Genomic DNA, 23,952 nt, shown 5'->3' on the forward strand with positions numbered 1-23,952 from the left:
CTTTAGCACCTGATGATGCGCACTTATCGTTCGCTGTGAACGTTATCACCTCGCCTCTGTGCGGCAGTATATCAACATTCTTCAATGCTACAGTAGTATAATCGACGCATTTGGTAGCAGTTTGACTGGCCCTGGTATGCAAGTACATAGGTGATCGGGGGCTCAATTGATCCTAGTGCCAGCTGGTAGCATCCTGAGTTTGATGCCAATGGATTGGTCTCGGTCATCTGAGAAATGGCTAGTCGAATGATAGTGGGCGCGTGCCTGTTTAGTTCAATACTGATCCATTATTGGGAGTCGCTGAACGGAGAACCTCTGCCAGTTGACGAACTGATAAGACCGCGCTAAGATAAGTATAACGCACAGACCAGCCAAAAATTCCAGCGACACCAGCAACAAGGTTCGCAACCTTCACCAATCGTCAATCTGCCCCTGTCTGTGCACTTGCCAGTATTTCATTTCTCTTTGGTTCTGCGATCTATTCTTAAAAACGATGGCAGACTCATCAAGCCCATCTAAGCCGGTTCACACGATCATTCTTGATGCCGGTCCCATCTTGAAGAATACCCCGCCTCTGTCCACATTGCTCACACAGTGCGAGGAACTCCTCATTACTCCGTCCGTCGTCCGTGAGATCCGCGACCCTGATGCTCGCTTGCGAGTGGAGACACTTTACTTGCCCTTTCTCAAACAGCGAACACCCTCGCCAAAGAGTGTCAGCGTGATCAGCGAATTCGCTCGAAAAACTGGTGATAGAGCCGTGCTCAGTAAAACCGATCTCGAGGTTCTGGCGCTCGCATATGAAGTCGAATGTGAGAGAAACGGCGGTGACTGGAGACTGAGAAGTACTCCTGGCCAAAAACAGGTAAACGGCAAGCCGCCGGTGAAGGAGGAAAAGAAAGTGGAAGAGCCCGAGCAGACGAACATCGCAGAAACAACAGAGACAATAGAGACGACCGATGCGGCAGATGCGGCAGATGCGACAGAGTCTTCGAAGGTGCCAGAGGTTGACAGCGTTGCGGAGGATTTGAGCAAGACTACACTTGAAAACGATGCCGGTGCCACCGACGAGCCTGCCCAATCTACGGAAGACGCTGAGACTCCAGAGACCGCACAGGCCGATGAGGACGGTGAAGAAGGTGCCAACGTTGAAACCGAAGGCGGGGACGATGATGGCTCTGATTCTGATGGTGGCTGGATTACGCCTTCCAATCTGAAGAAGCGACAAGCCCTTGATGAGTCGATCTCAGCGTCTGCAGCACCCGAGCCAAAGGTTATGCAGGTCGCAACCATGACCACTGATTTTGCGGTAGGTTCGGAAGACTGTGATAAGCGGTTGAAACCTTGCATTGAAATCAATACTGATCATCATCATATAGTGCCAAAATGTTCTGCTTCAGATGAACCTTAACCTGCTGTCTACAACTACCCTTCAGAGGATCCGACATCTCAAGTCCTTCATCAAACGTTGTCACGGTTGTTTCTTCACCACCAAAGACATGACCAAGCAGTTCTGCCCGCGCTGCGGTAAAGATACCCTCACTCGTGTATCTTGCACCACAGATGCAAACGGACAATTCAAGATGCATCTGAAGAAGAATATGCAATGGAACAATAGAGGCAACCGATACAGCATTCCCAAGCCTACCCACGGCAGCGCTAGTGGAAAGTGGAAAGGCGGCGGCGGAAAGGAGGGATGGGGAACAGAGCTCATCCTTGCCGAAGACCAGAAGGAATTTGTCAGAGCATCGGTGGAGGAGAGTCGAAGACTCCGAAAGGAGCGAGACTTGATGGATGAGGATTACTTACCGGGAATTCTCACTGGCGAACGAAGCAAGCATGGCGGTAGGCCTAAAGTCGGCGCTGGAAGGAATGTCAACGCAAGGCGGCGATAATTGTTTCGCAACTTCCTTGCCATCCCATATATAGTACCTTTGCATCTATGGTGAGATTGGGATCTCGACAAGATTTAACGGATTTCTTCTGTCAATACTCGTGTTCTGCCCTTTGGCTGGTCATCGGCGGTATCGGCGGTATCGTTGGTTGGCATGCAAAAAGTGATTGTGATTTTGGCTGTACATTTTCACTACGACATGTTTATAAAGTTTTCTAGGACATCTACGACGGAATGAACATATAGACAAGTTTCATCAAGCAAAATGTGCGTACTCTTTGGACGCACATATTGTCCGACGATGACATCTCTTCGTATGAGCAGTGTCTTATCTAAAAGAGCAAGAAGTAAACGACATTTTCCGACCTCGAAGATCGCACAATAACACCATTCGCCCATAAATGACTCGAAAACACCCTTGTATATCAACTCAGATTGCTCCTATTCATCCCCTTATCACAGCGCCGCGTTCGTCTTCTCTGTTGAATTTGTTAGTTTCTCGAGTTGATGACGTTTCAAAAAAAGATTCGTACCAGGCTGCTGGGTCAGCAAGAGGCCATATCTCCGCTTGAGGGTGACACGGTGTCTGTTCGTTGAAGTTATAAGATTAGCTCAATCCCTTTCCTTTTACACCGGCGGTATCAATCTCTGATTCGAGGACTCACCTGGAGTACTTGTCATCTGGCGAAAACCGGGCAGGGTGGGCAGACTTGGTAACTTCGCCGTTCTGTGATTCGGATTCGTGGTTAGCGTCAGTCGGACACGCCTAATGGTAAAGATGCACTCACCAGGACCTTCTTGAGGGTGTACACCCTCTTGCCATCCTTGTCGAGAACATACTAGCAAACGATTCGTGTCAGAATAGCACCATCCTCTGCGCGACGAGACTGATGTCCGTTGTAACGTACCATAAGATGCATCCTGTTCCACAGTCAGTCACTTAGAGACAATAGGAAAAAGAAATCTCGCAGGGGCGAGAAGAGCCAAACTCACTTGAATTGATGATTATTGAATAAGGCTTAAAAGCAGTTCTAGGGATAATTAAATTATGATCGATAGCTGCCTCGACACTTTACCCTCGTGATAATTCGAATCGATAAAGTGGAGGAATTTTTTTTGTCGGAGAGTATGGAGCTCAGGCCAATGAGAGTTTGCTTAGTCATTCCGACTACACTTTTAATTGCGTCGACGCCGAACCGAATTTTATCTTTCCTCTTTCCAACTTCAAGCTTAACGCACATCAACCAAATGGCAACGATAATATGATGATCATTGCTCATACTAGGATTCCAACATGATGTCGATGGAGTCCTTGGGTTAGTTGCCAGTCTCTCTGCGAAAGCCTCATGATATCTTCGTTGCCCTCCCACAACACTAGGTGTCCAGAAAACCGTCTTTTCTGGTAAGCAATAACTACTCTGGTCAACACTAGAAGGGGTATATATCTGTTCTCTCCGGTGATGACACCATTCAAGCTTAGGCAATGGCACTTTGATTTCTAGCTGTTGTCAGTGAATGCTTGTTTTTGACTACAACGGTATCTGAGGAGAAGAACTTGTTCACCTGCTTTGTGTTGGCGAAGAGAATTTGCGATGGAAAGCTTCGAGCTGACTCTTCGCTTTGTAGATAGAAATCTTAAATTGGATATAGTGTAATTGAATCAAAATCTCCGTTAATCATGGCCTCTTCGTCCACATCAATCCCTAATTCACCTGCTGAGCTCCCTGGATCTCCCGCCAAATCCATGCCACACAATAATCCTCGTCCAGCTCATCGCTCCAGGCCTCCGAAGCCTAACTACAAGCACATCCACCGTTTTCCTCTTCCCCTCGACGTTCATCCTCTACCACCTCTCATTCCTCACAATCCTCTGTCGCTCATTAGTGTGGTGCTGTCTTACCTGACTTATTTTATCTCTCCACCTCACCAAGAAACCTATGCCGCCTACTTTGATTCTGCGACGTCCTCCGTCCATGTCACGGATGAAAGGGCTATTCAAGCCTTGTGGGAGATGGGATTCTTTGGAAAGGGCACTTTAAGCCGAAGTCAGCCTAGTTGGCTGGAACGGGAGAAGAAAAGGAGGGGCTTACTCGGTGGACAGACCAATGAAGAACTCACACGGCAGCGTAGAACAGAACGGCGTGAACTGAAACTCGAGAGAGCGAGGATGGAGAAGGTGGCAATTGAGCAGAGATTGAAGGCCGAAGCTGCGGCGCGTGAGAGTGGTGCTGCTACCGTCGACCAGACGACGACGACGCCGCTGCTCACAGACGGTGCTCCCGGTGGTACAGCCGTTACACTCGAAAAGTTCTCTCTCAGGAAAGCAAGAGAAGCTAGAATGCTCGAGTCACAGCGTTCCAAGAAGCAAGAAAACCACGGCCCGGCTTCCCCATCTCCTGGGCAAGAGTCTCCCAGCAAGGCAGTTCGCTTTTCACCTGTTGTTCAAGAGAAAGAATTTGTGTCAGGCTCGGCAATTCTACACCTTCCCGGGCCAGCTCCAGAGGCTCATGAGGCGTCACAGGAAGAGCGTGCCCTAAATAACGAGGAGCACTTACAGTTATCGAATGAAGAGGCTTTTTTCCTTGCTTACGGGCTTGGGGTTCTTCATGTCTACGATCATCAGCAGAAGAACATCATTCCTCCTACATCTTTACTCTCTTTTTTCTGTCACAACTCATACTACCCTCCACGTGATCCATCCGCAGTTCTGAACCCAGACGATCCTTTTATGATATCTTACATTGTCTATCATCACTTTCGATCCCTGGGCTGGGTTGTGCGCTCTGGGGTTAAATTTGGAGTGGATTATCTTCTGTACAACCGCGGGCCCGTGTTCTCCCACGCTGAGTTTGCGGTTGTAGTTATTCCTGCCTACGAGCACTCCTACTGGTCTGAAACGTCAGATAGGAGATCTTATTGTGCCACGAAGCAGACACGAAGTTGGTGGTGGCTGCATTGCGTGAATAGAGTCCAGGCGCAAGTTAAGAAGAGCTTGGTGGTATGCTACGTGGAAGTTCCACCGCCAAGCTCTCACGATTCGAAAAATCACACTGAGGACATCGGGGCTCTCCTTTCTCGATACAGGGTGCGGGAAATGCTAATTAGGCGGTGGGTTCCTAATCGCACGCGGGACTAACTTCGCTTCCGATACTGGCTCTATATCATTTGCTACATCGTAAATAGCCTGTTAGGCTTTCCGTCGGCGAAGATCGCTGCTCCTCGGTTTGCGAAGTGACCTCCTGTAACACCACTGTGAGACCAGATGGGGAGTTCCTTGTCGTCTCTGGACCGGTAATCTGGTTTTCGATCAGACTCTATCTTTGCATAGGCATTCAATTTTGGCGAATCACAAAATCCTTGTGTAGCCTGGGTTCGCGATGTAGTATAATTCTTTCGTGGAGCATCCGTTCTGATATACGTTCTATTCCTAAAACAGTAATATTACTTCTACAGTCACGTGGGGTTCGCGTTTCGCGTTTCTCTGGTTCTGTCCATGAAGCAAGGATGATAATGTTGATTGCACGCTTATATAGGATTTTATAACCTGATAGGGACAATAATGATTCACGTCTAGCATTTTAAGATTCTAAGGAGGGAATAAATAATGGAGACACAAGACGACAGCATCGACATTGTGCAACTGCAACGCGTCGCGCTGGGGCTAGTGAGTTGACACAGCGACTCAAGTGGCGTTCCTGACCTCGTCCGTACTAACACCAATCATCATTCGATAGGACCTTGCACCATCCCAGCTCCTGCTGGACGAATTGGAGACAATCGATTCTCCTCCTCCTAGGGTACCTGATGATAATAATCGCGAAAATAACCAAACCTCGGACTTTGCATCGTCCACTGACCGGGAAGTCGTTCGAAAGTTGCCGGCCAGGTCGATTCCTCGAGAAGAGCATGCTGCTGTACCTTTGAATGACCGGAAACGGTTGTCCGGGTCTAAAGACGCCCCGGAAAGTCCTCTACCCGTTGGACATACCGCGAAGATGGGTTCTATGGACGGTGTCCCGTCAGACACTCAGGTCGTTTCCCAGTCCGTGTTTGACGATATGATCAGACAAAACAAGGATGCTGCTAGGAATGCGTCCAACAGCAATATTGTGGAGGGGGCTACATTGATGACTTTGCACGAGGGTGACAGTGGCCATATAGATTTGTTGTCTGGGTTCGAGAACACATGTCCCGATATCATCAATGCCGAGGATAATGAAGAGCAAAACAGCTCCAAGTTAGGAGAATCATCGCCCATGCGCTACCAACCGGACCTCTTCCCTGAATCTCAGCGGTTCTTGACAAGCACGCCAGCGATAGCCTTCAAATTAGGCCAACCCGAGCGTTCCAACTCCGAGACCCCATGCGTTTCAAAGAATCCTCTCGCATCGGACATTCAATCAAGCGGCGGGATCATGGCACTGAGCCAGGTGTTCAAGGCAACACAGGCTCCGTCGTCTCCATTGGTTTATGGTCAGCAGCCCGACCTCATGTCCGACCGACCTTCTCCAAATCTCCCTATTCAAAGTCGTCCGGCAGCCACCGTGCTTTCTTCTCCACTGATGGCGCTGGCCGCCACCTTCCCACAAGACCGCTCCGAGACACCAATGGGCTACATCAGCATGAAAGAGTCTCAGGCAAGGCGTGACAGGATTTTGCAAGAAAGGATGACACGCTCTGCGGAGCACATGTATGCCGAGGATCAGAGCGATGGCGAGTTTGAAAAGGAACCTAGTTTTGTGGAGCGTATCATCCGCCAGAGAACGATCAATCAAGAAGCTTCGGCGCAGTTTGCTGGAGTCGCAGCCCCGGCAAGAGCGTCAAGCAGACGGCGAACCGGCGAAGAAACCACTTCTCCATCCAGCAAGTTGAAGCAACGAGATCAGCCAGACCTGCTGGGAAGCACTACCTCCTGTGCGGACCCTCACAAATTTGATACAGCGTCTCAATCGGGTGCAATTAGTGAAGCCGAAACTGAACGTGGTGGAGACTTGGCACGATCTCAACCTACTCAACAGGCTCCCAGTGTCTCGACGGAGGAAGACAAAGAGAATTGCAACGACGATTCAGAACATTGTCTTCCTATTACAGCTTCTGCGCATGACCGACTTTCTCAGGCACTTTCTCTACACGACAACTCAGTGCCCCAGGAGGATATTCAACTGTCTCGTAGTCCTGACCGAGAAGCAAGCGAGCCTAAAGCAATATCGGAAACTATGGTTGTGAAAGATTCTCAACAATCTCCTCGGCAAGAAGCCCATGGGCAGCAGGATAAGATTGTCACGAATAGTCCGTGGCATCACAGTGAACGGCCTCGTTCCCGGGTCCGATACCATGGTGATCCTTCTGACCGGGATAGGGTTACTTCATCCCCCACAAGGCCTTTAGCATTGCGCTCATCTCCGCCTCCCCCTCCCCCAGGATGTGAACTAGACCAAGTCCTACACCCGGGCCATCATAACCGCGCAACGACGCGTAGTCGGTCAAGCTCGGCGAGCTGTCACGACTCCTCCAGTCAGCTTCCAAGGGACGCATCCTCAGCCCAGGCAGTTGTGACAACGCAATCCAGCAATTCTGCCAGCCGAAAGGCCAAGGGAGCCGAACCCGAGAGTGCGAGAGTAGATCCTCGTGAAAAACCCTCCTCCATGCCCTCTCGCGTGGCTGAAACACCTGTGCCCCAGCGTCCGAGGAGCCTCGGCGATGTAATCCCGACGACGAGCATTCCCGAGACTAGTCCGAACACAATGCACAATCAGAGCTGGATAGACGATGTGGGTAACGACCCCATGGATAAAGAGGATGATGACCTGCCCCCTGCTTATCCTACTGACCAAGGGCGCTTCAGTCATTCTCAACCACTTGTTCCTGAGAGCTCGACCCCAGCTAGGCCTTTCTCCACTGCCAAAATACTCTCGAGCCCAAGTGGGAGACAGCGCAGGGCACTAACAGAGATAGCTGCCGATGCTTCGCCTCAAGCTGGAACTGCTCTCGTCGATGTTGATATTGGCATTCTCACAGCTGATGATAAGGAATTTAGTTCTGTGGTCTCCGCGTCCCCGATTCCACCGAGGAAAAAGCGGCGTGGAAATGGGCAGAACGTATATGCGTCTGATCCGATATTACCATTCGCGCCTCGTATCGGTTCTCAGCATGCTCAATGTCAAAATGGCGAGAAGATCACGGGACAGAGTTTGCAAACCGAAGAGTTCGTGGACAAGTCTGAAGCGAGCTTCCTAAAACGATCAAGATCTTCCAAGCGAATGGGAACAGTATGGGAGGTGGAGGATACTCCTCAATATCACGTCTCCCGCAAAGAAAGGTTGAAAAAGCTTCCTCGCCCTCGTGCTGAGGCAGACTCAGGGCCTCACCCAGCAGAGAATATGAATATGCATGCTGAGGAAAGAGGGGGTCTTTGTGAGGGAAGTCTTGAGGTCCCACAAGATAAAAGAGAGAAAATGAAGGATAAATCCTCAGAGCCAATGCGGTGTGACGACTCCGATCTAGTCAGTCCGCTCCATGGAGACAACTTTCCAATTGCGCTGAATCAAGTCATTGCTCCCTGGAGTGGCCAGAAACGGGCATATTATCCTGCAACATGTGTCGGCAAGCCACCCGGCATCTCGCAGTCGCGAGTCTTGGTCAAGTTTGAAGATAGCCTTCCCCTTGAAGTGCCGATAGGCGCTGTGAAACGACTGGAATTGAAAATCGGTGATGCTGTCAAGGTTGACATGCCCAATGTCCCCAAGGTGACGCATATAATTCGCGGCTTTGAGGACAGGGTTAGCGCTGAGGATCTCACAAAGGCTGCCTCTGACGGGGTCCTTCCAATCACCGATGTATACGGGTATACTACTTTGTTACTCGGACCGAAGCAACGCAAGAGCCTCCCGACCGCTGGTCTGACGGGTCCCGACAACCTCATCAAGGTTCCCGTAGCGCGGATCTATCTGGACACGATCTTGTGGAATCAGCTCAAAGATCGAGCTTTCACCTACAGTTCGGCAACTACGCATTCCGAAAGCAGGCTCCAAACGCCGTCTGACAGGTATTCCACACCAGCATCTCCGGGTTCACGGTTACCGCGAAGCATTCGCTTCTTGAACGGTGTTTTCGCGGGCATGGTGTTCGCTGTGTCCTACGGTGATAATGATGAAGCCAAATCCCGTATCACGAAATTGATCCTAGACAACGATGGGAGTATCCTGAAGGACGGCTTCAATGAGCTCTTTGAGTTACCTTCGCACGCACCACTCACGACACCAACAAAATCTCCAGCGCCAGATGCGAACTGTGACAATGGACAGTTCCGTCTGGCAGCTACTGCCGAAGAAGTGGGATTCGCTTGCCTCATCGCTGATAAGCACTCTCGCCGCCCCAAATACATGCAGGCGCTGGCCTTGAATATACCTTGTCTATCAGACCGCTGGATTGAGGACTGTATTGCCCAAAACCGAATCCTCGATTGGGAAATATACTTGCTCCCTTCGGGCGAATCTATGTATCTCAATGGAGCAACGAAATCAAGGTTCTTGGCTCCTTATCCGGCTACAACAGCGCGACTGCCGGATACCATTGCAGCTCGCCCCAACTTACTCAAAGACCAGTCGGTGTTGCTTGTCATGGGTCGCGGTGGGCGATCAGATGAAGAAAGAAGAAAGGCATACATTTTCCTCACGTACGCCTTGGGTGCTTCTAGAGTTGAGCGTGTGCCTGACCTTAAGTCGGCGAGAGCAAGCCTGGATCAGCAGGCCGCAGCTGGCACTGGATGCACCTGGGACTGGATCTACGTCGACGGCGATGAGATGGCATCAGCAAAGGCCACGATTCTTGGTTCTTCAATACCCGGTACACTCAAGTCTCAGTCATTTAAAGGTACGAAGAAGCGCAGAAGGACTGAGCTGGTTGAGTCTATCGATGGCAGCGATATTGGCTTGAGTACCAGTGTCAAAATAGTGGGCAATGAGTTTGTTTGTCAGAGCCTCATACTCGGGAGGCTGTTCGGGCAGTGATGTCTCCCTTTTTCCTTCCTTGACGGCCTTTCCGTGCCGTCCTATCTTGTTATGTCGCTATGGGTTTTGCGCATCATATGCATCGGAAGCTGGAGCTTTTTGTTTGGTTAATGGCTGTGATATTCCCAGGTCGGAGCCAGCCGCCAATGCTCTAGACTTGAATAGATACCCGGCATTCTTCTGCTATACTTCTCCAAATGCGTGTTTCTTGACAGAGCATCTAATTCTCGCTCTTTGGAACAACCCAAATTAGACAACAAATACAATTCAGGTTTACGATTCTGGTCTTGTTTGCTGCTTGTTCGAGGACTCGGACACATGATACAATTTGAGGTAATTTGGTCCATGTGACAATCTCTATAATACAAGAAACACCTTAAACCCCCACGAATGAGTAATACAAAGAGCTCTGATAATATGTTGCTGAAGGGAAGAGAACTTATCAATCAACTAACGGCCACCCTTGCCCTTCTTCGCGGCCTTCTTCTTGCTCTTAAGGCTCTTCATCTGGGCAGCACGATCGGCCCTAGCCTGCCTCTTTCTCCAGGCCAGCCAGCGATTCTTGCGTCTATAGGGCTTGGCGGTGATGCCGGCCTTCTCAGCAGCGCGACCAATCTGCCAGTTCGCCTCACGGTACATGTATCCAGGACGCAGCTGGGGCCCTGTGGCAGCATTGGCGGCCTCCACGCTGGAGACCATCGTACCATTTTCAATGGTTGCAATCAAATCTGACTGAGCAGCGGCTTCTGGGCCATCAGGGAGGCGAGGGACCGCGGTTCTGTTCAACTTCCGTCTCGTCGGAGCGTTCCGCGGTGTGGGCAGCTTTCCTTCCTTCTCGAAGCAAACACCAATGTACTTCCGGTCCGGATGCCGCTCGGGATCAAGGTAATATCTCACATAGCCAGCCTCTGTGGCGTAGATGGTGTGATCTCTGCCCATCGCACAGTTCTCGCCGGGGAACCACTTCGTTCCGCGCTGTCGGAAGATAATGCAACCGGGGACAACATATTCACCACCGGTTCTCTTCGCGCCGAGCCGCTTCCCAGCAGGATCACGGGAGTGTCGGTTTGCAGTACCCTGAGTAGCATGAGAGGCGTGACGGACATGAGAGAGAGGGAGGAGGAATTTCGAGATCGGAGACGGTGCGGAGATTGGGGTTCGTTGGAATAGTAGCGAAGATCGAGGCGGGTGGTGTATCGCCTGCGACGAGCGGAGGGAAGAAGCAAATGTACGCTCGAGCGCCCGGAAGGGTGCTAACAGTCTGGGTTGTAACATTGTGGTCTGCGGAGAAAGTGGTGTCACTCCAATGCCCAACCGGGGAGGACTGCGGAAGCTCATCACAGTTGGAAATCCGCGACTTTTTCCAACAATCTTGGCGGATAGTCACGTGTCATTGAGATAGCTGGCTTCAAGGGACGAATGGTTTGTTGTCAACTCAGCTATCATTAACTGAATCTTTTATATTTCATTTCTTCTCCATATAAGTAACCTAGCTCTTTATAATAAGGTAACCAACACTATGCTTTCTAGCTGGGTTAGATGCCTCGGGGCTCTACTCCTTCTGGCCTCCGTCGCTCAGGCGCAATTCCAGTTCTTCGAGCACATGTTTGGAGGTGGTCATCAAGAACACCATCAACAAGGCACACAAAATTCTGCCAGCGACAGTTTAAGATACCAGCAGCTATGGGAAGGAAGTGAGTTGTCGCACAGGATTTTAGCTTTCAATCAAGGACAATATAGCTAACGCCTCGTTGCGCCGCTTTATCAGCCAACTGCAACAAATACCTCTGTCCGGGGACGCTCGCATGCGTTGACTTTCCTCATCATTGCCCATGTGCGCATCCAAGTGTCGAAGATAAGATTGAATTGGGCGAAGGAAGTGCTGTCTGCATCTCGAAAGGAGGCTACAAGCCTGGGGAGGCGGCGCGGAAGATTGAGTTGGCTCGGAAAGGTCTATTGTAATCATACGAATTGAGTAGGGCATCAACAGCAGGGTCAGTGTTGTTTCTTCAGCGAGACTTTATGCTGTACGTATATTCAATCTCATTCAGCGTTCTCAGTCATTCGTTTCGCCAGCCATGATGTGGAACCGTGATGAGCTCAGTCAGTACTATGAGACGTTCCAGTTGAGTGAGAACAATAAATTCTTTCTCTACAAAATCGGAATGGGTCTCACACTCATCAGGGCCTTGTAGGATTCATAACGGGTTAAAGGGTATAATCATGACACTTGTTGACTGTGCACGTCTTCTGGTTTCTTCTGCGTGGCCCCTTATCTCCGCTTAATCCCGTGCGGTACGAGAGTACAATCGAACTTCGTCATTCCTCTTTGCGCCGCCACAGCTTGACATTTCATCCACCTTATTCCTCGAGAGTTACCAAAGGTGTTCGTCTTCATTTGCGGAAGTTACAGACGGATTTACTTAAGTCTCAAGAACCAACATACGTCAAGTCTATTCATTCACACCCCTCGAGTAACCACCTTTATGTGGAGCTCAAGACTACGAACGCATCTTATAGGGTCGGTGGCCGTGCCTGGCCGTGCTTTCGCGAGCTCGTTCACAAGAGGACGTCGGTCCCCCCGAGTTCCGCGAGATTTGACACGGAGATCAAGGCCCATAGCACATAACGGAGGAGCACTCTCTCCCCAACAATTTGAACAAACAACTACGGAACCCAACAGGCCAAATCCGACCTACGACCCTGCCCAGAACACCTTACTTTCTCCCGTTCATATACCAGAAGATCCCAATGGCGTGCTCAAAGAGACACATCCGGCCATGGGGATATTGGCAAATTCTGGTTTGGTTATACAAAGACAGCTTGAGTTGATGAATGTGATGATGTATGCAGCTTCATATATCGCAGGGAAGGTCATGTCAAAGCTAACCAGGGATTCTCAGCGGATTTGAACAGGCGAATAAATACGTCGTCATGGATGCAAATGGAAACCATATCGGCTACATGGCCGAACAAGAGAAAGGCATGGCAAATATGGTGGCGCGACAGTGGTTTCGAACACATCGAAGTTTTGTGACGCATGTGTTTGATCGGCACGAAAACGAGGTGCTTCGAGTAAGTCTATATCCTTTTGTGGAATTGGACCAGAAATGATTCTTCTAACGCCTTTCAGTTCCACCGCCCCTTCTCTTGGATTAACTCTCGCATTCGGGTATACGACCCTCTTGATATTGCCAAAAGCACCTTCTCGTCTTCAACCGCTGTCCAGACTGGACCCTCAGGATCTCTTGTCCAAGCTACGGGGGGCTCAAATGCACGCGTTTCGCCTTTGGGATTAGGGGATATGCGTGTCATTGGAGAAGCACAGCAGCAGTGGGCGCCGTTGCGGCGGAAATACAACCTTTTCACCTATCACCACTCCCCTGTTGGCGCCACAGAGATGGGAACTCAGAGGTTACCTCTTTCACAGACCGGGTTATCAAATTCGCAGCAGATGCAATTGACGCAGACCAGTGACAGCGGTCAAGATGTTGGGGAATACCATCAGTTCGCCTATGTCGATGAGCCCTTCTTGTCATGGGACTTCTCTCTACGCTCGGCAGACAGCCGACTCATTGGCTCAGTCAATCGGAATTTCGTTGGTTTCGCGCGGGAATTGTTCACAGACACAGGTGTTTATGCTCTTCGCATGGATTCTGCGGCTCTTGGGCCCGAGAATTCGACCACACAAGCAAACGCGCCAACCGGAATGACGCTGGATCAACGGGCAGTAATGCTGGCCACTGCGGTCAGCATTGACTTCGATTACTTTAGTCGTCACAGTGGTGCTGGCGGTTTTGGCTTCATGCCCATCTGGTTACCCGGCATTGGCGGAGAGGCCGCTGCCGGTGGTGCCGCTGCTGGCGAAGCTGGAGCTGTAGGTGAGGCGGCCGCGGGCACCGTTGGCAGGGCTGGCGCCGCTGGAGGAATTGCCGAAGGTGCTACTGCAGGAGCTGCGGGTGCGGGTGCGATGGCTGGTTACGATGCGTTGTCCAGAGGCATGGCTGGAGACAGCAATCCGCAACATCCTCCCTCACCCGAACAGCAGCCATACTCGGCAGACCAGCAATCATCAGACCCCGGTCAAGCGGGCCCTTACGGGGATGTATGGGCCGAGGACCAGGAGGATCCTTTTTCTCGCGGGCCTGAAGATCCCTGGAACATTGAGGAGCCAGATGATGAGGGCGAAGAAGGAAATGATGACAATGACTGGTTTTGATGATGGCGATAAGATTATACCCTGGCATATGTCGTTCCTGCTCGTTTCTCTTGGTTCTCGTTAACAATGGGAACTCTCGAGATCATTCTCCATATAGATTATAGATCGCCCCTTGTAGATTAATAATGTATTATAAGAAATATTATTTCGATGTGAGACTGTCAAGCCCTTCTTTACCTTGTCCTTTCATTAGGTGCAGCAATCAGCGGCTCATATTGAACTTACGATCGGTCTTCAGTCCTTGCGGGCCGATCCTCGGGGGAAAGCCAAATTGAAAAACTTGCCGGGTGGCAACTGGCGAACCCCGTTTCCATTTCTGTCGTTAGCTATAAAGTACTTGGACTAATATCCTCCGGCAGCATTCTCCAATCCTCCCACTGGCCCTCGATCTCTAGGCCGTCCGCTCTACTCTTTGCAGGTTCAACTATAACTAGAGGTTATTCAGACAGCATCCACATTTGGGGAACCGGGATCTTTGAACCCCACACCGATCACCACTTCTCCGCAGCCCACTTCCACGGCTTCGGCTGCAATCTCAACGCTTTTCCTTCTCTTTGTCGCACGGCTCAAAAGTCTGCTCGCTCACTTTCCTTCAATTTTGGATCTTCCTCTACACAATGTCGTCCGTCGCACAGAAACGTCTCTTTCACGAATATAAGAACTTATCAACAAACCCACCTGACGGCATCACTGCCGGTCCGGTCAGCGAGGATGATATGTTTCACTGGGAGGCCTTGATTCAAGGTCCTGAGGGTACACCGTACGAAGGAGGCGTGTTTGCAGCAGAGCTCAAGTTTCCCAAAGATTACCCGCTGAGCCCGCCAACAATGAAATTTGTCGGTGGTGGGGTGTGGCATCCGAATGGTGAGAAATAACGTGCCTCTTCTCCCTTCACTCAACAGCGAGTCCATGCGGTGACTGACGTGACCTCCTAACAGTCTATCCCAACGGAACCGTCTGCATATCTATTCTTCATCCTCCCGGCGATGATCCAAACCATTACGAGCATGCTTCCGAGCGGTGGTCGCCCATTCAGAGTGTGGAGAAAATCCTAATCTCCGTCATGAGTATGCTGGCAGAACCCAACGACGAAAGTCCTGCCAACGTCGAGGCGGCAAAAATGTGGAGAGAACGCAGAAGCGAGTATGAACGGAAGGTTCGTGATGAAGTCAGGAAAGGCTTGGGTCTGTAGGGGACAACGTGCGGACGGGCTGTATGGATATATATGGTATTTATTCCTGGGGCTGTACATAAAGCTGTGAGCCATGCTCTGCTACGAGTTTTGTATCACTACATTTTGCACTCCTAGCATCGAAGCTTGGGCGGTTATGAGATTGGGTCGGATAAATGGCGTTTCTGGTGTTCCCGATGTCTTATGTTCTTTTCAATCATTTGTATCACTCAGCATGTCGCTTTCGGCTTAATATTTGTTCTTATTGTGTAACAGGTTGACGCGGAATAGACCTCTTGTTTCCTTTACATTCCATCAATTGTCAATCGAAAACTTTATAATTTCGGCTTCGAAGCGACAATCCGTTGTCCCGTTGTATCAGCTTGGAGTGGTCATCTTCTTATCGATCCACCCTTCAAGTCCTTCCTGCCGATCGTAGAGAACCTCAATCTCCGCCTTCAAGTTCAACATGAGCATCTGCTGCAGTTCTGCGCGCCATTCGTGCTCTGGCCCATCTTCTGCCCACACGGGATTGTTCGACAGCATTGCAATAGCCTTCTTTCTGTCCCTCGGGCTCAGGCGAATGAAAGCCTCGTCCCCGAAGGAGTCTGCACCTCCAATGACATCTGATGTTCGGAGTCCCAGCCAGCGAAGCTTGGAAACATTGAGCTTCTCGTTGTCGCGCGCATGCGCCATCGAGCCATATTTATAAGTTGACATGATTGCCATGCCATCGGGGTCACTGTCGACGAGAGCGTAAAAGCGCGGGCCTTCCTCCTCGGGGAGATGTCTAGTCTCATCAAGCAGTCTTCGAACAAAGGCTCGCGTGCTCAGGTCCGGATATCCTTTTCCCTGTGTTTCACGTCGGCTTCTACACCGTGGTTCTAGCCTTGAGAAACTCACTGTTACCAGTACACCTTTGCCTGCCGCGGCTCTAGTGTGGTAGCTGCTTCTCGAGAGTCGACGATAGACTGCCTGGGAATGGTCTGTTACCACACTGTGGGCAGCGTGAGATACGTGCTGATATATCCTCTCTTACTTCTTTTTCCAGGATCAAGACCCATTTCACCTCGGAGGCGTCAATTGCCTCAATGTCTTCCGTTTTCGGTATCAGGACATCCTAGCTCATCTCATCGTCATTATCATTCGCGGGAGAAGTGTGAATATTCTGAACTACCTTGGTAGATAAGCGAGCGTCCACTACTTCACCAGCTTTGGTCATCAGACGATAATATCCCGCAACAAGCCCTTTAGCTACCGCTTCCTGTGCCATCTGATGTCAGCTGGACGTTCGAGTCAAATAGTCGACCTCAACGTATTACCACGTTCAACGCCCATCTATCAACCCCAACCGTATGGGCAATATCATCAATTATCGTGTCAACTATTTGCTGAGAACCGAAACAAGCTGGGTCGCTGTAATAGATGTCTCTGTTGCTCAAATCAGCCAGCGCTCGAGGCTTACCTTGTTTTCAGATAATTGATACCTTTTGGAAACTACCAGACCAGCATGGATTGCTTCTGCGATAACTGCTATGCCTCGGATGATGGCAGCTAACAAATTCAGTTTTGATCCAGATCTTCAAAGTAATAGATGTTCCGTACTAAACTTCCAAGCCTCATAAGCATTCCTACCCGGCCAGCTGTAGGATGATCGTCTTTCTTCCTCCTCGGTCCCCAGAGCAAGGTTTTCGGGATTGATGGTAAAGGAAACTCCTCTGGATCTTCGTTTCAATGTCAAGGTTGGTCGACCGTTTGGCGTCCGCAGCTCATCGAGAATCTGTATGAGTGCATTGTCAATAAACTTCTGAACTCTCTCTTTCTGGAACTGGTCCTGATTCGTGAACAGTCTAGCTGAGCTCGATTCAGCATTGTCCAGTGTATTCTCCATTGCTAGTAGTCAGCTCATGGTCGTATACTATGTGTCTCGATAGAGGAAGAAGAACTAGTTGATGAGCAAGAGTCAAGTGACTACCTAGGCGAGACAGCAGTGAAGGGACTCGGGGGCCTCGCGTCCTTTACTGAATCCAGGAGTCCTCGCTGATGCCATGACAAGTCCTATTTTATCTTATTAAGCCTTTTTGGACTGCTTAAATGTAAATTCGATTCTTTCAGGCTCGAAGAACTATATTTCTTGCCTCCAGAAACTATCTGGTCTATAAACTGGGCCAGAATAAGATTATACTCAGCAGCGCTGTTAACAAAACGACTTCTGCACACTTTAGTCTGTCTACCAAAGCACTAATTTCTGTTCCATCCATAATTTTCACTCTTAAGATACAGATGGAGCACCGATTCAGCTGTGTTGCCTGATGCGTATGGCTAAGTTGTGCCCCTGATGACTAAGCATATGCATATCAACATCTACATGTGATCTGCTCAAGTATTGGTGCCCTTTTTTTTCATTAATTCCCCTGTTCATCGTTTGCGCATTCATCAGTTGATCAAGTAATTAAATAAACCTCAGCATTTACGGTAGAATCTTGGAATTTGAAGTTCTCCCTAGGCAGACAATGACGGGAGGCGCCATTGCCCCGTGGAGAACTGCAGCTCAAGGTCACTTGAGTCCTGACGAGAACGGAGACCTCAAAACAGACTATTCAAGATGGAGGTTGTTAGATGATCGGGGCCGTCAGACCTGGCATTACCTGGAGTCTGATGAAGAGAATGAGAAATGGCCTCAATCAGTCGCTGACAAACATTTTCTGGGACTCCCTATGGTAACCCTCTCGCCCCTGCCGACAAGAACCGCGTGTTTGCCATACACAAGAACTGACTATTCTACCTCAGGGACTTCCAGAGCTGCCGAAAGCAAAAACTCCACTGCAAAGTGCTGAGAATGGCTTGGAATTCTTCTCCAAATTGCAGCTTCCTCCAGGCAATTGGGCCTGTGAGTACGGAGGTCCGATGTTCTTGCTGCCGGGCCTCATCATCACGTACTACGTGACCGACACTCCGATCCCGCCGGAGTATGCGACTGAGATCAAAAGGTATCTCTTTGCTCGTCAGCACCCAGAAGACGGCGGCTGGGGCTTGCACATTGAGGCGCATAGCTCTGTCTTTGGTACGTGCATGAACTACGTGGCACTGCGCTTGATTGGTGTCAGCGAAGACGATCCTCGTATGATCAAAGCCCGTGGGCTCTTACATAAGTTCGGCGGCGCCGTATATGGACCTCACTGGGCGAAATTTTGGCTCAGTGTCCTCGGTGTCATGGAATGGGAGTGCGTCAATCCTGTCCCGCCTGAGATTTGGTACGTTGCATTCCACCTGCGCATTTTCTTGTCAAACACCCGCAAGTGTCTAACAATGGTGTAGGCTGCTTCCGGACTGGGTTCCCTTTGCACCTTGGCGGTGGTGGATCCATATACGTCAAGTGTTCTTGCCCATGTCGTACCTATGGTCCAAGAAATTCACCCACCCTCTGGATCCGCTCACGAAACAGTTGCGCCAGGAGCTGTACACTCAGCCTTACGACTCCATCAACTTTGCAAGTCACCGGAACTCGATCCATGAAGCCGATAATTACTATCCCAAGACTTGGCTTTTAAACCTGCTCAACCAACTTATCGTCTCTGTGTGGAATCCCTACCTCCGAATTTCTGCATTGGTGAAACGCGCAGAGGATTGGACCTGGGAGTTGATTAGAATGGAGGACGAGAATACGGACTATGCAGGCTTAGGCCCTGTGAGCAACCCGATGAACATGGTAGCTTGCTATTTCCATGATGGGCCAGACAGCTATTCAGTTCGTCGCCATCGTGAGCGTCTGAATGATTACATGTGGATGAAGAACGAAGGCATGTTGATGAATGGAACCAATGGAGTCCAAGTATGGGATACCGCTTTCATCACGCAAGCTATTGTCGTCGCCGGTTTCGCAGATGACCCCAAGTGGCGACCAATGCTCACCAAAGCCTTGAAGTTCCTTGAAGACCATCAGCTTCGGGAGAACGTCCCAGATCAAGAAAAGTGTTACCGTCAACACCGAAAGGGCGCGTGGCCTTTCAGTAACAAGACACAAGGCTATACAGTCAGCGATTGCACAGCGGAGGGCTTGCGGTCGACAATCCAACTACAGGAGATGCACAACTATCCAAAGCTGATTTCCGTGGAGCGACTGAAAGACAGTGTCGACTGCTTACTGCTGATGCAAAATCCCTCGGGCGGCTTCACTGAGTACGAAACCACCCGTGGCTCCGAGAAGCTCGAGTGGCTCAATGCTGCGGAAGTGTTTGGCGGAATCATGATCGGTTATGACTATCCCGAATGTACCACCGCTTCTGTCACCGCGCTTTCGCTTTTCAGCAGATTTTACCCTGACTACCGGGCCGACGAGATCAAGGCCGCGAAAGACAAGGCTGTGAAATATATCAAACGCGTGCAGAGACGGGATGGAAGCTGGTACGGATCTTGGGGAATCTGCTTCACCTATGCCGCCATGTTTGCCTTAGAAAGCCTGGCCAGTATTGGGGAAACCTACGAGACCAGCGAGTATGCGCGCCGTGGCTGCGAGTTCCTCCTCTCCAAGCAAAAGGAGGACGGAGGATGGGGAGAGTCTTATCTCAGCAGTGAGAAACATGTGTACGTTCAACATGAAAAGTCTCAAGTAACACAAACCGCTTGGGCTTGTCTTGCACTAATGGAGGCGGGATATCCGCACAAGGAGCCACTTCAGAAAGCCATGAAGCTGCTTATGTCGCGGCAGCAAGCAAACGGGGAGTGGTTGCAAGAATCCATTGAGGGCGTTTTCAACCAATCTTGGTAAGTATTTGTGTTTGCAAACTCATATTCCCTGCAATAGCTGACCCAGGCCTAGCATGATTTCGTATCCCAACTACAAGTTCTACTGGCCCATTCGAGCTCTGGGTCTTTACAGCCGCAAGTTCGGCAACGAAGAACTGATGTGAGAAGAATTTGAGCCATGCCTGCTGGACAAATCCTTCATAGGCCTGGATAGTACGCAGAGTCTCCAGGGTGTACCATATGCAACATACTGTTAATTTCAGCAATGATTGCTGTCTGTATTAAAGTGGAATGCTAAGCCTAATAATAATACCATATACCAAGCGGATTTGTATAAATGAGTTGCCTGATCGGGCTAACGCCATCACGTGTGCTCCCCGCAGTCTCCAAAGAAAGTCATAGAACTAACAAGCTACCAAGAAAGAGCTATACATAAGCTATACTCTTTTCATTTTTCTAAGAGCGAGCTTCCTTATTCGAGAATATTTCCATATAGTCAGTTTCTGGTCACCAACCGAGGCGACGTCAAGTGTCTACTCCAAATAACATTTGCCAACATAGCCGTCTTCTCAACCAAGCTAATTGCGGAGATCTTCAAAAGCGAGAATAATAGCTTTAGGCAAACAGCAGAATGAACGCGGCGGCAGAAGGCGACAAGGCCCTAGCCAACTCTGACTGTCCCACTGCCATCCGGTACTTCACCCAAGCCCTGACGGAGCTTCCCCGCGCCCCAGCCTACTATATCAAGAGGTCGACTGCCTTTTCACGGCTCAAGCCCGCAGACGGAGGTCCCAACTTCCACGCTGCGCTTCAAGATGCTGAAATCGCGCTTACCCTTGCGCGAGAACGAGCGAAACGCGAGCTTATATTGTCTGCACAAATGAGACGCGGCATCGTCCTGTATCAGCTTGAGCAATACGGCGACGCAGCTTTCGTGTTCAGCACCATTCAGGACAAGATTGGCACAACTACAGGAGGTCAAGATAGATCAGAGAAAGTGAAGGATGCAATGGCTGGTGGTGCAGCTGCTCGTTCCTCCTCCAAGAAAGGCTATGAGCAGGAGCTTCCCATTTGGACACTGAAAGTTAAGGGAAAGCTGAGCAAGCTGGCCGAGGGCGATGAGAAAGCAAGGGTCACCGTTGAAGAGTTTCCCAAGGGTGTGTCCATTCCATCTGAGAAGGACCTCAAGGAGCAACTCGATGCTTTCAAGGCTGGTAAAGTCGAGGAGGGAAGTACTCAGGCACAGATCACCTCGGCGGACGACAAGGCTACAGATTCTACAAAAACAAACACCCCCACAACGCAGAGCCTGGCCGCATTAAGCAAGGCTTCAGCCGCGATGCCCACCACTTCACCATCCACTGGTCCCTCAGCGGAAAAGGTTCGGCATGAGTGGTATCAGTCTCATGACTCGGTTGTCGTGACACTTTATATTAAGGGAGTGCCCAAGGACAGCGTTGACACCGAACTTAAGGATGAATCGGTATGCGGAATAAAAGCGACCCTGGCTTTTTCTTTTTCCTTTTTACCCAGATCTCATGCTATTGATCCGGAGCTGACCGCTGAAACATTGCAGGCTGCCATTCAATTCCCGCTCCCCTCCGGCGCGGACTATGCTTTTACTCTGGATCCTCTGTTCGCACCGATTGATCCATCTGCATCAAAGGTTTCAGTGATGTCAACCAAGATCGAACTTCTCTTACGCAAAAAGACAGCGGGCCAGAAATGGGGCGCACTGGAAGCGTCGTCATCAAGCGCCAAACTTTCTGATCGACAAGCCGTTGTAGGAGTAGCCCCGGCAGCGGAAAGCGGCCCTTCCTACCCAACCTCATCTCGCCACGGCGCTAAAGATTGGGATAAAGTCGCATCAACCCTGACAGCGAGGAAGTCGAAAGGCAAGGATAAGGATCGGAACGCAGAAACAGATGCAAAAGTTGGTGGTGAGGACAGTGGCGATGAATCCGACGGCGCGAATTCCGTCGACTCTGACTACGGCACTGGCGATCCAGTGGACGCTTTCTTTAAGAAGCTGTATGCCAACGCGGACCCGGACACCCGTCGGGCCATGGTGAAGAGTTACGTGGAGAGCCAGGGCACGTCGTTGAGCACCAACTGGAAAGAAGTGAGCCAAGGCAAAGTGGAAGCACGGCCACCCAGTGACTAAGTCGATCATGCTCACAGCTAGGATTAATTCACCTAATCTAGTTTCCAGTAGACTGCCTGGGAGGGAAAAGCGTTGACAGCATTACGATTGGGTACGCATTGCATCTAGCGGGTGTTCTGCTTCGGGTGTCGTCCTTTCTATCCAAATTCACCGCATGGCTATAACATGACCAAGAGATACCTTTCTGACGAATCTTATGACAACCTTCTCTTCTTTCTCAGCTATATATACATTTTGCGAGCAGAGTATCATAATCAGTGAATTAATCAGCGGAAGCCCTAGGAAGAATTCCATACTAAGCGCCTTTTCTCGATCCGTCTCCGACTTGTATCTGTATCAGTTACCCCCCAATCTGTCACGGGCACTGATTTCATCTATCACGTCTCCGTTTTCTTGGTACAAGAAAAATTGAATGAAAATACACATGTCAAGCAAGAGAGTTCCAAAGCTCCCTATCAACCACGACAGATTAACAAGCACATATCGGCCGTAGAGCGCAGCGGCTTCTCCGGGGCGACAGTGGTGAGAGTGGCGAGAGTGTCGCTTGCAGACCGGGGAATAAGCCAGGATAGACAGTACGTAGGTCAGGTTGCCGATACATGCGAAGAGGAAAAATAGCAGTGAAACCCCTTCCGTAGATTTGCGCCGGTAGTTGAGAAGAATCTGGGGCAGACGCGAGCCAAGGTACAGGGCGGCGCAGAGATAGCCAAACACCTGACCTAGGGTGTCGAAAGTAAGAGAGGATGAATCGTCATCTCCAGGCGGTTCTGATTCTTCGTTCTTGGAAGAGCTAGGACTGACATACCAGCCCAGCACTCCTGCAGCGCAGACAAGTGAAATGGCAGTGACGTTAAAAAGGACAGTCTGAAGAGTGGAAATGCGTCGAGCAGACAAAGGCTTTTTGGAAGTCGGTTCAATGAAGGGTGTTACAGGTGACAGATGTGTCGCGTCGATGTTCGGATGGATAATCTCTCGAAATGATGTTGCAGAGTGTCGCCGATGGCCCGAATGCGATGGTAACGGCGGCATTTGTGTAGTCGTTGCTGCTGAGCCCGCCTGACCGGCCTGATAGTGAGGATCTTGGGTTTGGACGTGATGTGGGTGGCCGTTAGACTTGGGAGGAAGTAGAGAGGTACGCTCGGTTGCCTTTCTACTCGGCGAAGGCTCCTCTTCAGTGATGATCTCTGCGGGAGAAGGGGGACTAGACAGTTCATCCCGCAGCGTGAATCCCCGGTAGTAGAAGCATTGGCCCAAAAGAACAATGTCTGCGAGGGTGTAGTAGACGGCGAGGATGATCATTGTAGGCAGCACGCCCTGAAGGACGGCACCAAGAATGTTGAAAACATCCCCTGCTAGCCAGACCACGAGAAAGAGTAGAGAAAGACCATCAGCAGAGCCACGACGGAAGTTCTCAATGATCTGCGGCGAGAAAACCACGACCCAGCAGGCAATGGAAATTGACCTATATGCCCCAGTCAGTAATCACTGTAAGGATACCTCCCGCATCGATCCTCCCGTCTTGTTACAATGGAAAGCGAAGAGCTTAAAATCATACCCGCAAATGCCACTAAGAGCATCTAGATCTAGATTGCCAGCCTGGGAGGGAAACATGTCCAAAGAGGACGAAGCCGACGAATTTGACCAGATTCCAATTCACTCAGACGACTCAAGAACTGCTTATAAAAGACAAGGAAATGCTATCGGCACGCCGAATTCGAATAATATTTGGGAATGAAGGCTGTGACGTTC

At 50.2% G+C, this 23,952-nt stretch overlaps 11 protein-coding genes across 11 annotated transcripts; 7 read left to right on the forward strand and 4 right to left on the reverse strand.

Moving 5' to 3' along the window:
* Positions 1-493: 493 nt before the first annotated feature.
* Positions 494-1,895, forward strand: Asppvi_004246 (rRNA-binding endoribonuclease; the record flags this gene model as incomplete). Its single annotated transcript, XM_043300201.1, has 2 exons — positions 494-1,309; positions 1,380-1,895. The coding sequence occupies 2 exons, from the start codon at positions 494-496 to the stop codon at positions 1,893-1,895; spliced, it is 1,332 nt and encodes a 443-aa protein (XP_043156136.1).
* A 455-nt stretch (positions 1,896-2,350) lies between these two features.
* On the reverse strand, positions 2,351-2,814 carry Asppvi_004247 (H/ACA ribonucleoprotein complex subunit NOP10; the record flags this gene model as incomplete). The annotated part of the gene is made up of 5 exons (XM_043300202.1): positions 2,351-2,373; positions 2,428-2,480; positions 2,560-2,621; positions 2,683-2,733; positions 2,803-2,814. The coding sequence occupies 5 exons, from the start codon at positions 2,812-2,814 to the stop codon at positions 2,351-2,353; spliced, it is 201 nt and encodes a 66-aa protein (XP_043156137.1).
* A 758-nt stretch (positions 2,815-3,572) lies between these two features.
* Positions 3,573-5,030, forward strand: sen2 (tRNA splicing endonuclease subunit SEN2; the record flags this gene model as incomplete). Its single annotated transcript, XM_043300203.1, has 1 exon — positions 3,573-5,030. The coding sequence occupies one exon, from the start codon at positions 3,573-3,575 to the stop codon at positions 5,028-5,030; it is 1,458 nt and encodes a 485-aa protein (XP_043156138.1).
* Positions 5,031-5,498: 468 nt separating this feature from the next.
* Positions 5,499-9,903, forward strand: Asppvi_004249 (chromatin-binding protein RAD9; the record flags this gene model as incomplete). Its single annotated transcript, XM_043300204.1, has 2 exons — positions 5,499-5,558; positions 5,629-9,903. 2 exons carry the CDS (start codon positions 5,499-5,501, stop codon positions 9,901-9,903), a joined length of 4,335 nt encoding a protein of 1,444 aa, XP_043156139.1.
* Positions 9,904-10,353: 450 nt separating this feature from the next.
* On the reverse strand, positions 10,354-11,241 carry Asppvi_004250 (mitochondrial 54S ribosomal protein bL27m; the record flags this gene model as incomplete). The annotated part of the gene is made up of 1 exon (XM_043300205.1): positions 10,354-11,241. One exon carries the CDS (start codon positions 11,239-11,241, stop codon positions 10,354-10,356), a length of 888 nt encoding a protein of 295 aa, XP_043156140.1.
* Positions 11,242-12,837: 1,596 nt separating this feature from the next.
* Asppvi_004251 (scramblase family protein) lies at positions 12,838-14,122 on the forward strand (the record flags this gene model as incomplete). The annotated part of the gene is made up of 2 exons (XM_043300206.1): positions 12,838-12,978; positions 13,037-14,122. The coding sequence occupies 2 exons, from the start codon at positions 12,838-12,840 to the stop codon at positions 14,120-14,122; spliced, it is 1,227 nt and encodes a 408-aa protein (XP_043156141.1).
* Positions 14,123-14,739: 617 nt separating this feature from the next.
* Positions 14,740-15,314, forward strand: Asppvi_004252 (E2 ubiquitin-conjugating protein UBC7; the record flags this gene model as incomplete). Its single annotated transcript, XM_043300207.1, has 2 exons — positions 14,740-14,986; positions 15,061-15,314. 2 exons carry the CDS (start codon positions 14,740-14,742, stop codon positions 15,312-15,314), a joined length of 501 nt encoding a protein of 166 aa, XP_043156142.1.
* Positions 15,315-15,671: 357 nt separating this feature from the next.
* Asppvi_004253 (putative meiosis-specific topoisomerase Spo11) lies at positions 15,672-17,184 on the reverse strand (the record flags this gene model as incomplete). Its single annotated transcript, XM_043300208.1, has 7 exons — positions 15,672-16,145; positions 16,197-16,268; positions 16,333-16,413; positions 16,471-16,557; positions 16,616-16,724; positions 16,781-16,847; positions 16,899-17,184. 7 exons carry the CDS (start codon positions 17,182-17,184, stop codon positions 15,672-15,674), a joined length of 1,176 nt encoding a protein of 391 aa, XP_043156143.1.
* Positions 17,185-17,806: 622 nt separating this feature from the next.
* Asppvi_004254 (terpene cyclase/mutase family protein) lies at positions 17,807-20,203 on the forward strand (the record flags this gene model as incomplete). Its single annotated transcript, XM_043300209.1, has 4 exons — positions 17,807-18,013; positions 18,084-18,547; positions 18,612-20,057; positions 20,113-20,203. 4 exons carry the CDS (start codon positions 17,807-17,809, stop codon positions 20,201-20,203), a joined length of 2,208 nt encoding a protein of 735 aa, XP_043156144.1.
* A 467-nt stretch (positions 20,204-20,670) lies between these two features.
* Positions 20,671-22,203, forward strand: Asppvi_004255 (co-chaperone SGT1; the record flags this gene model as incomplete). Its single annotated transcript, XM_043300210.1, has 2 exons — positions 20,671-21,522; positions 21,616-22,203. The coding sequence occupies 2 exons, from the start codon at positions 20,671-20,673 to the stop codon at positions 22,201-22,203; spliced, it is 1,440 nt and encodes a 479-aa protein (XP_043156145.1).
* Positions 22,204-22,539: 336 nt separating this feature from the next.
* On the reverse strand, positions 22,540-23,814 carry Asppvi_004256 (PQ-loop repeat-containing protein; the record flags this gene model as incomplete). The annotated part of the gene is made up of 2 exons (XM_043300211.1): positions 22,540-23,665; positions 23,759-23,814. 2 exons carry the CDS (start codon positions 23,812-23,814, stop codon positions 22,540-22,542), a joined length of 1,182 nt encoding a protein of 393 aa, XP_043156146.1.
* Positions 23,815-23,952: the final 138 nt, after the last annotated feature.

The sequence above is a fragment of the Aspergillus pseudoviridinutans genome, assembly GCF_018340605.1.
Source record: "Aspergillus pseudoviridinutans IFM 55266 DNA, scaffold_3, whole genome shotgun sequence".
Classification (NCBI taxonomy): domain Eukaryota; kingdom Fungi; phylum Ascomycota; class Eurotiomycetes; order Eurotiales; family Aspergillaceae; genus Aspergillus; species Aspergillus pseudoviridinutans.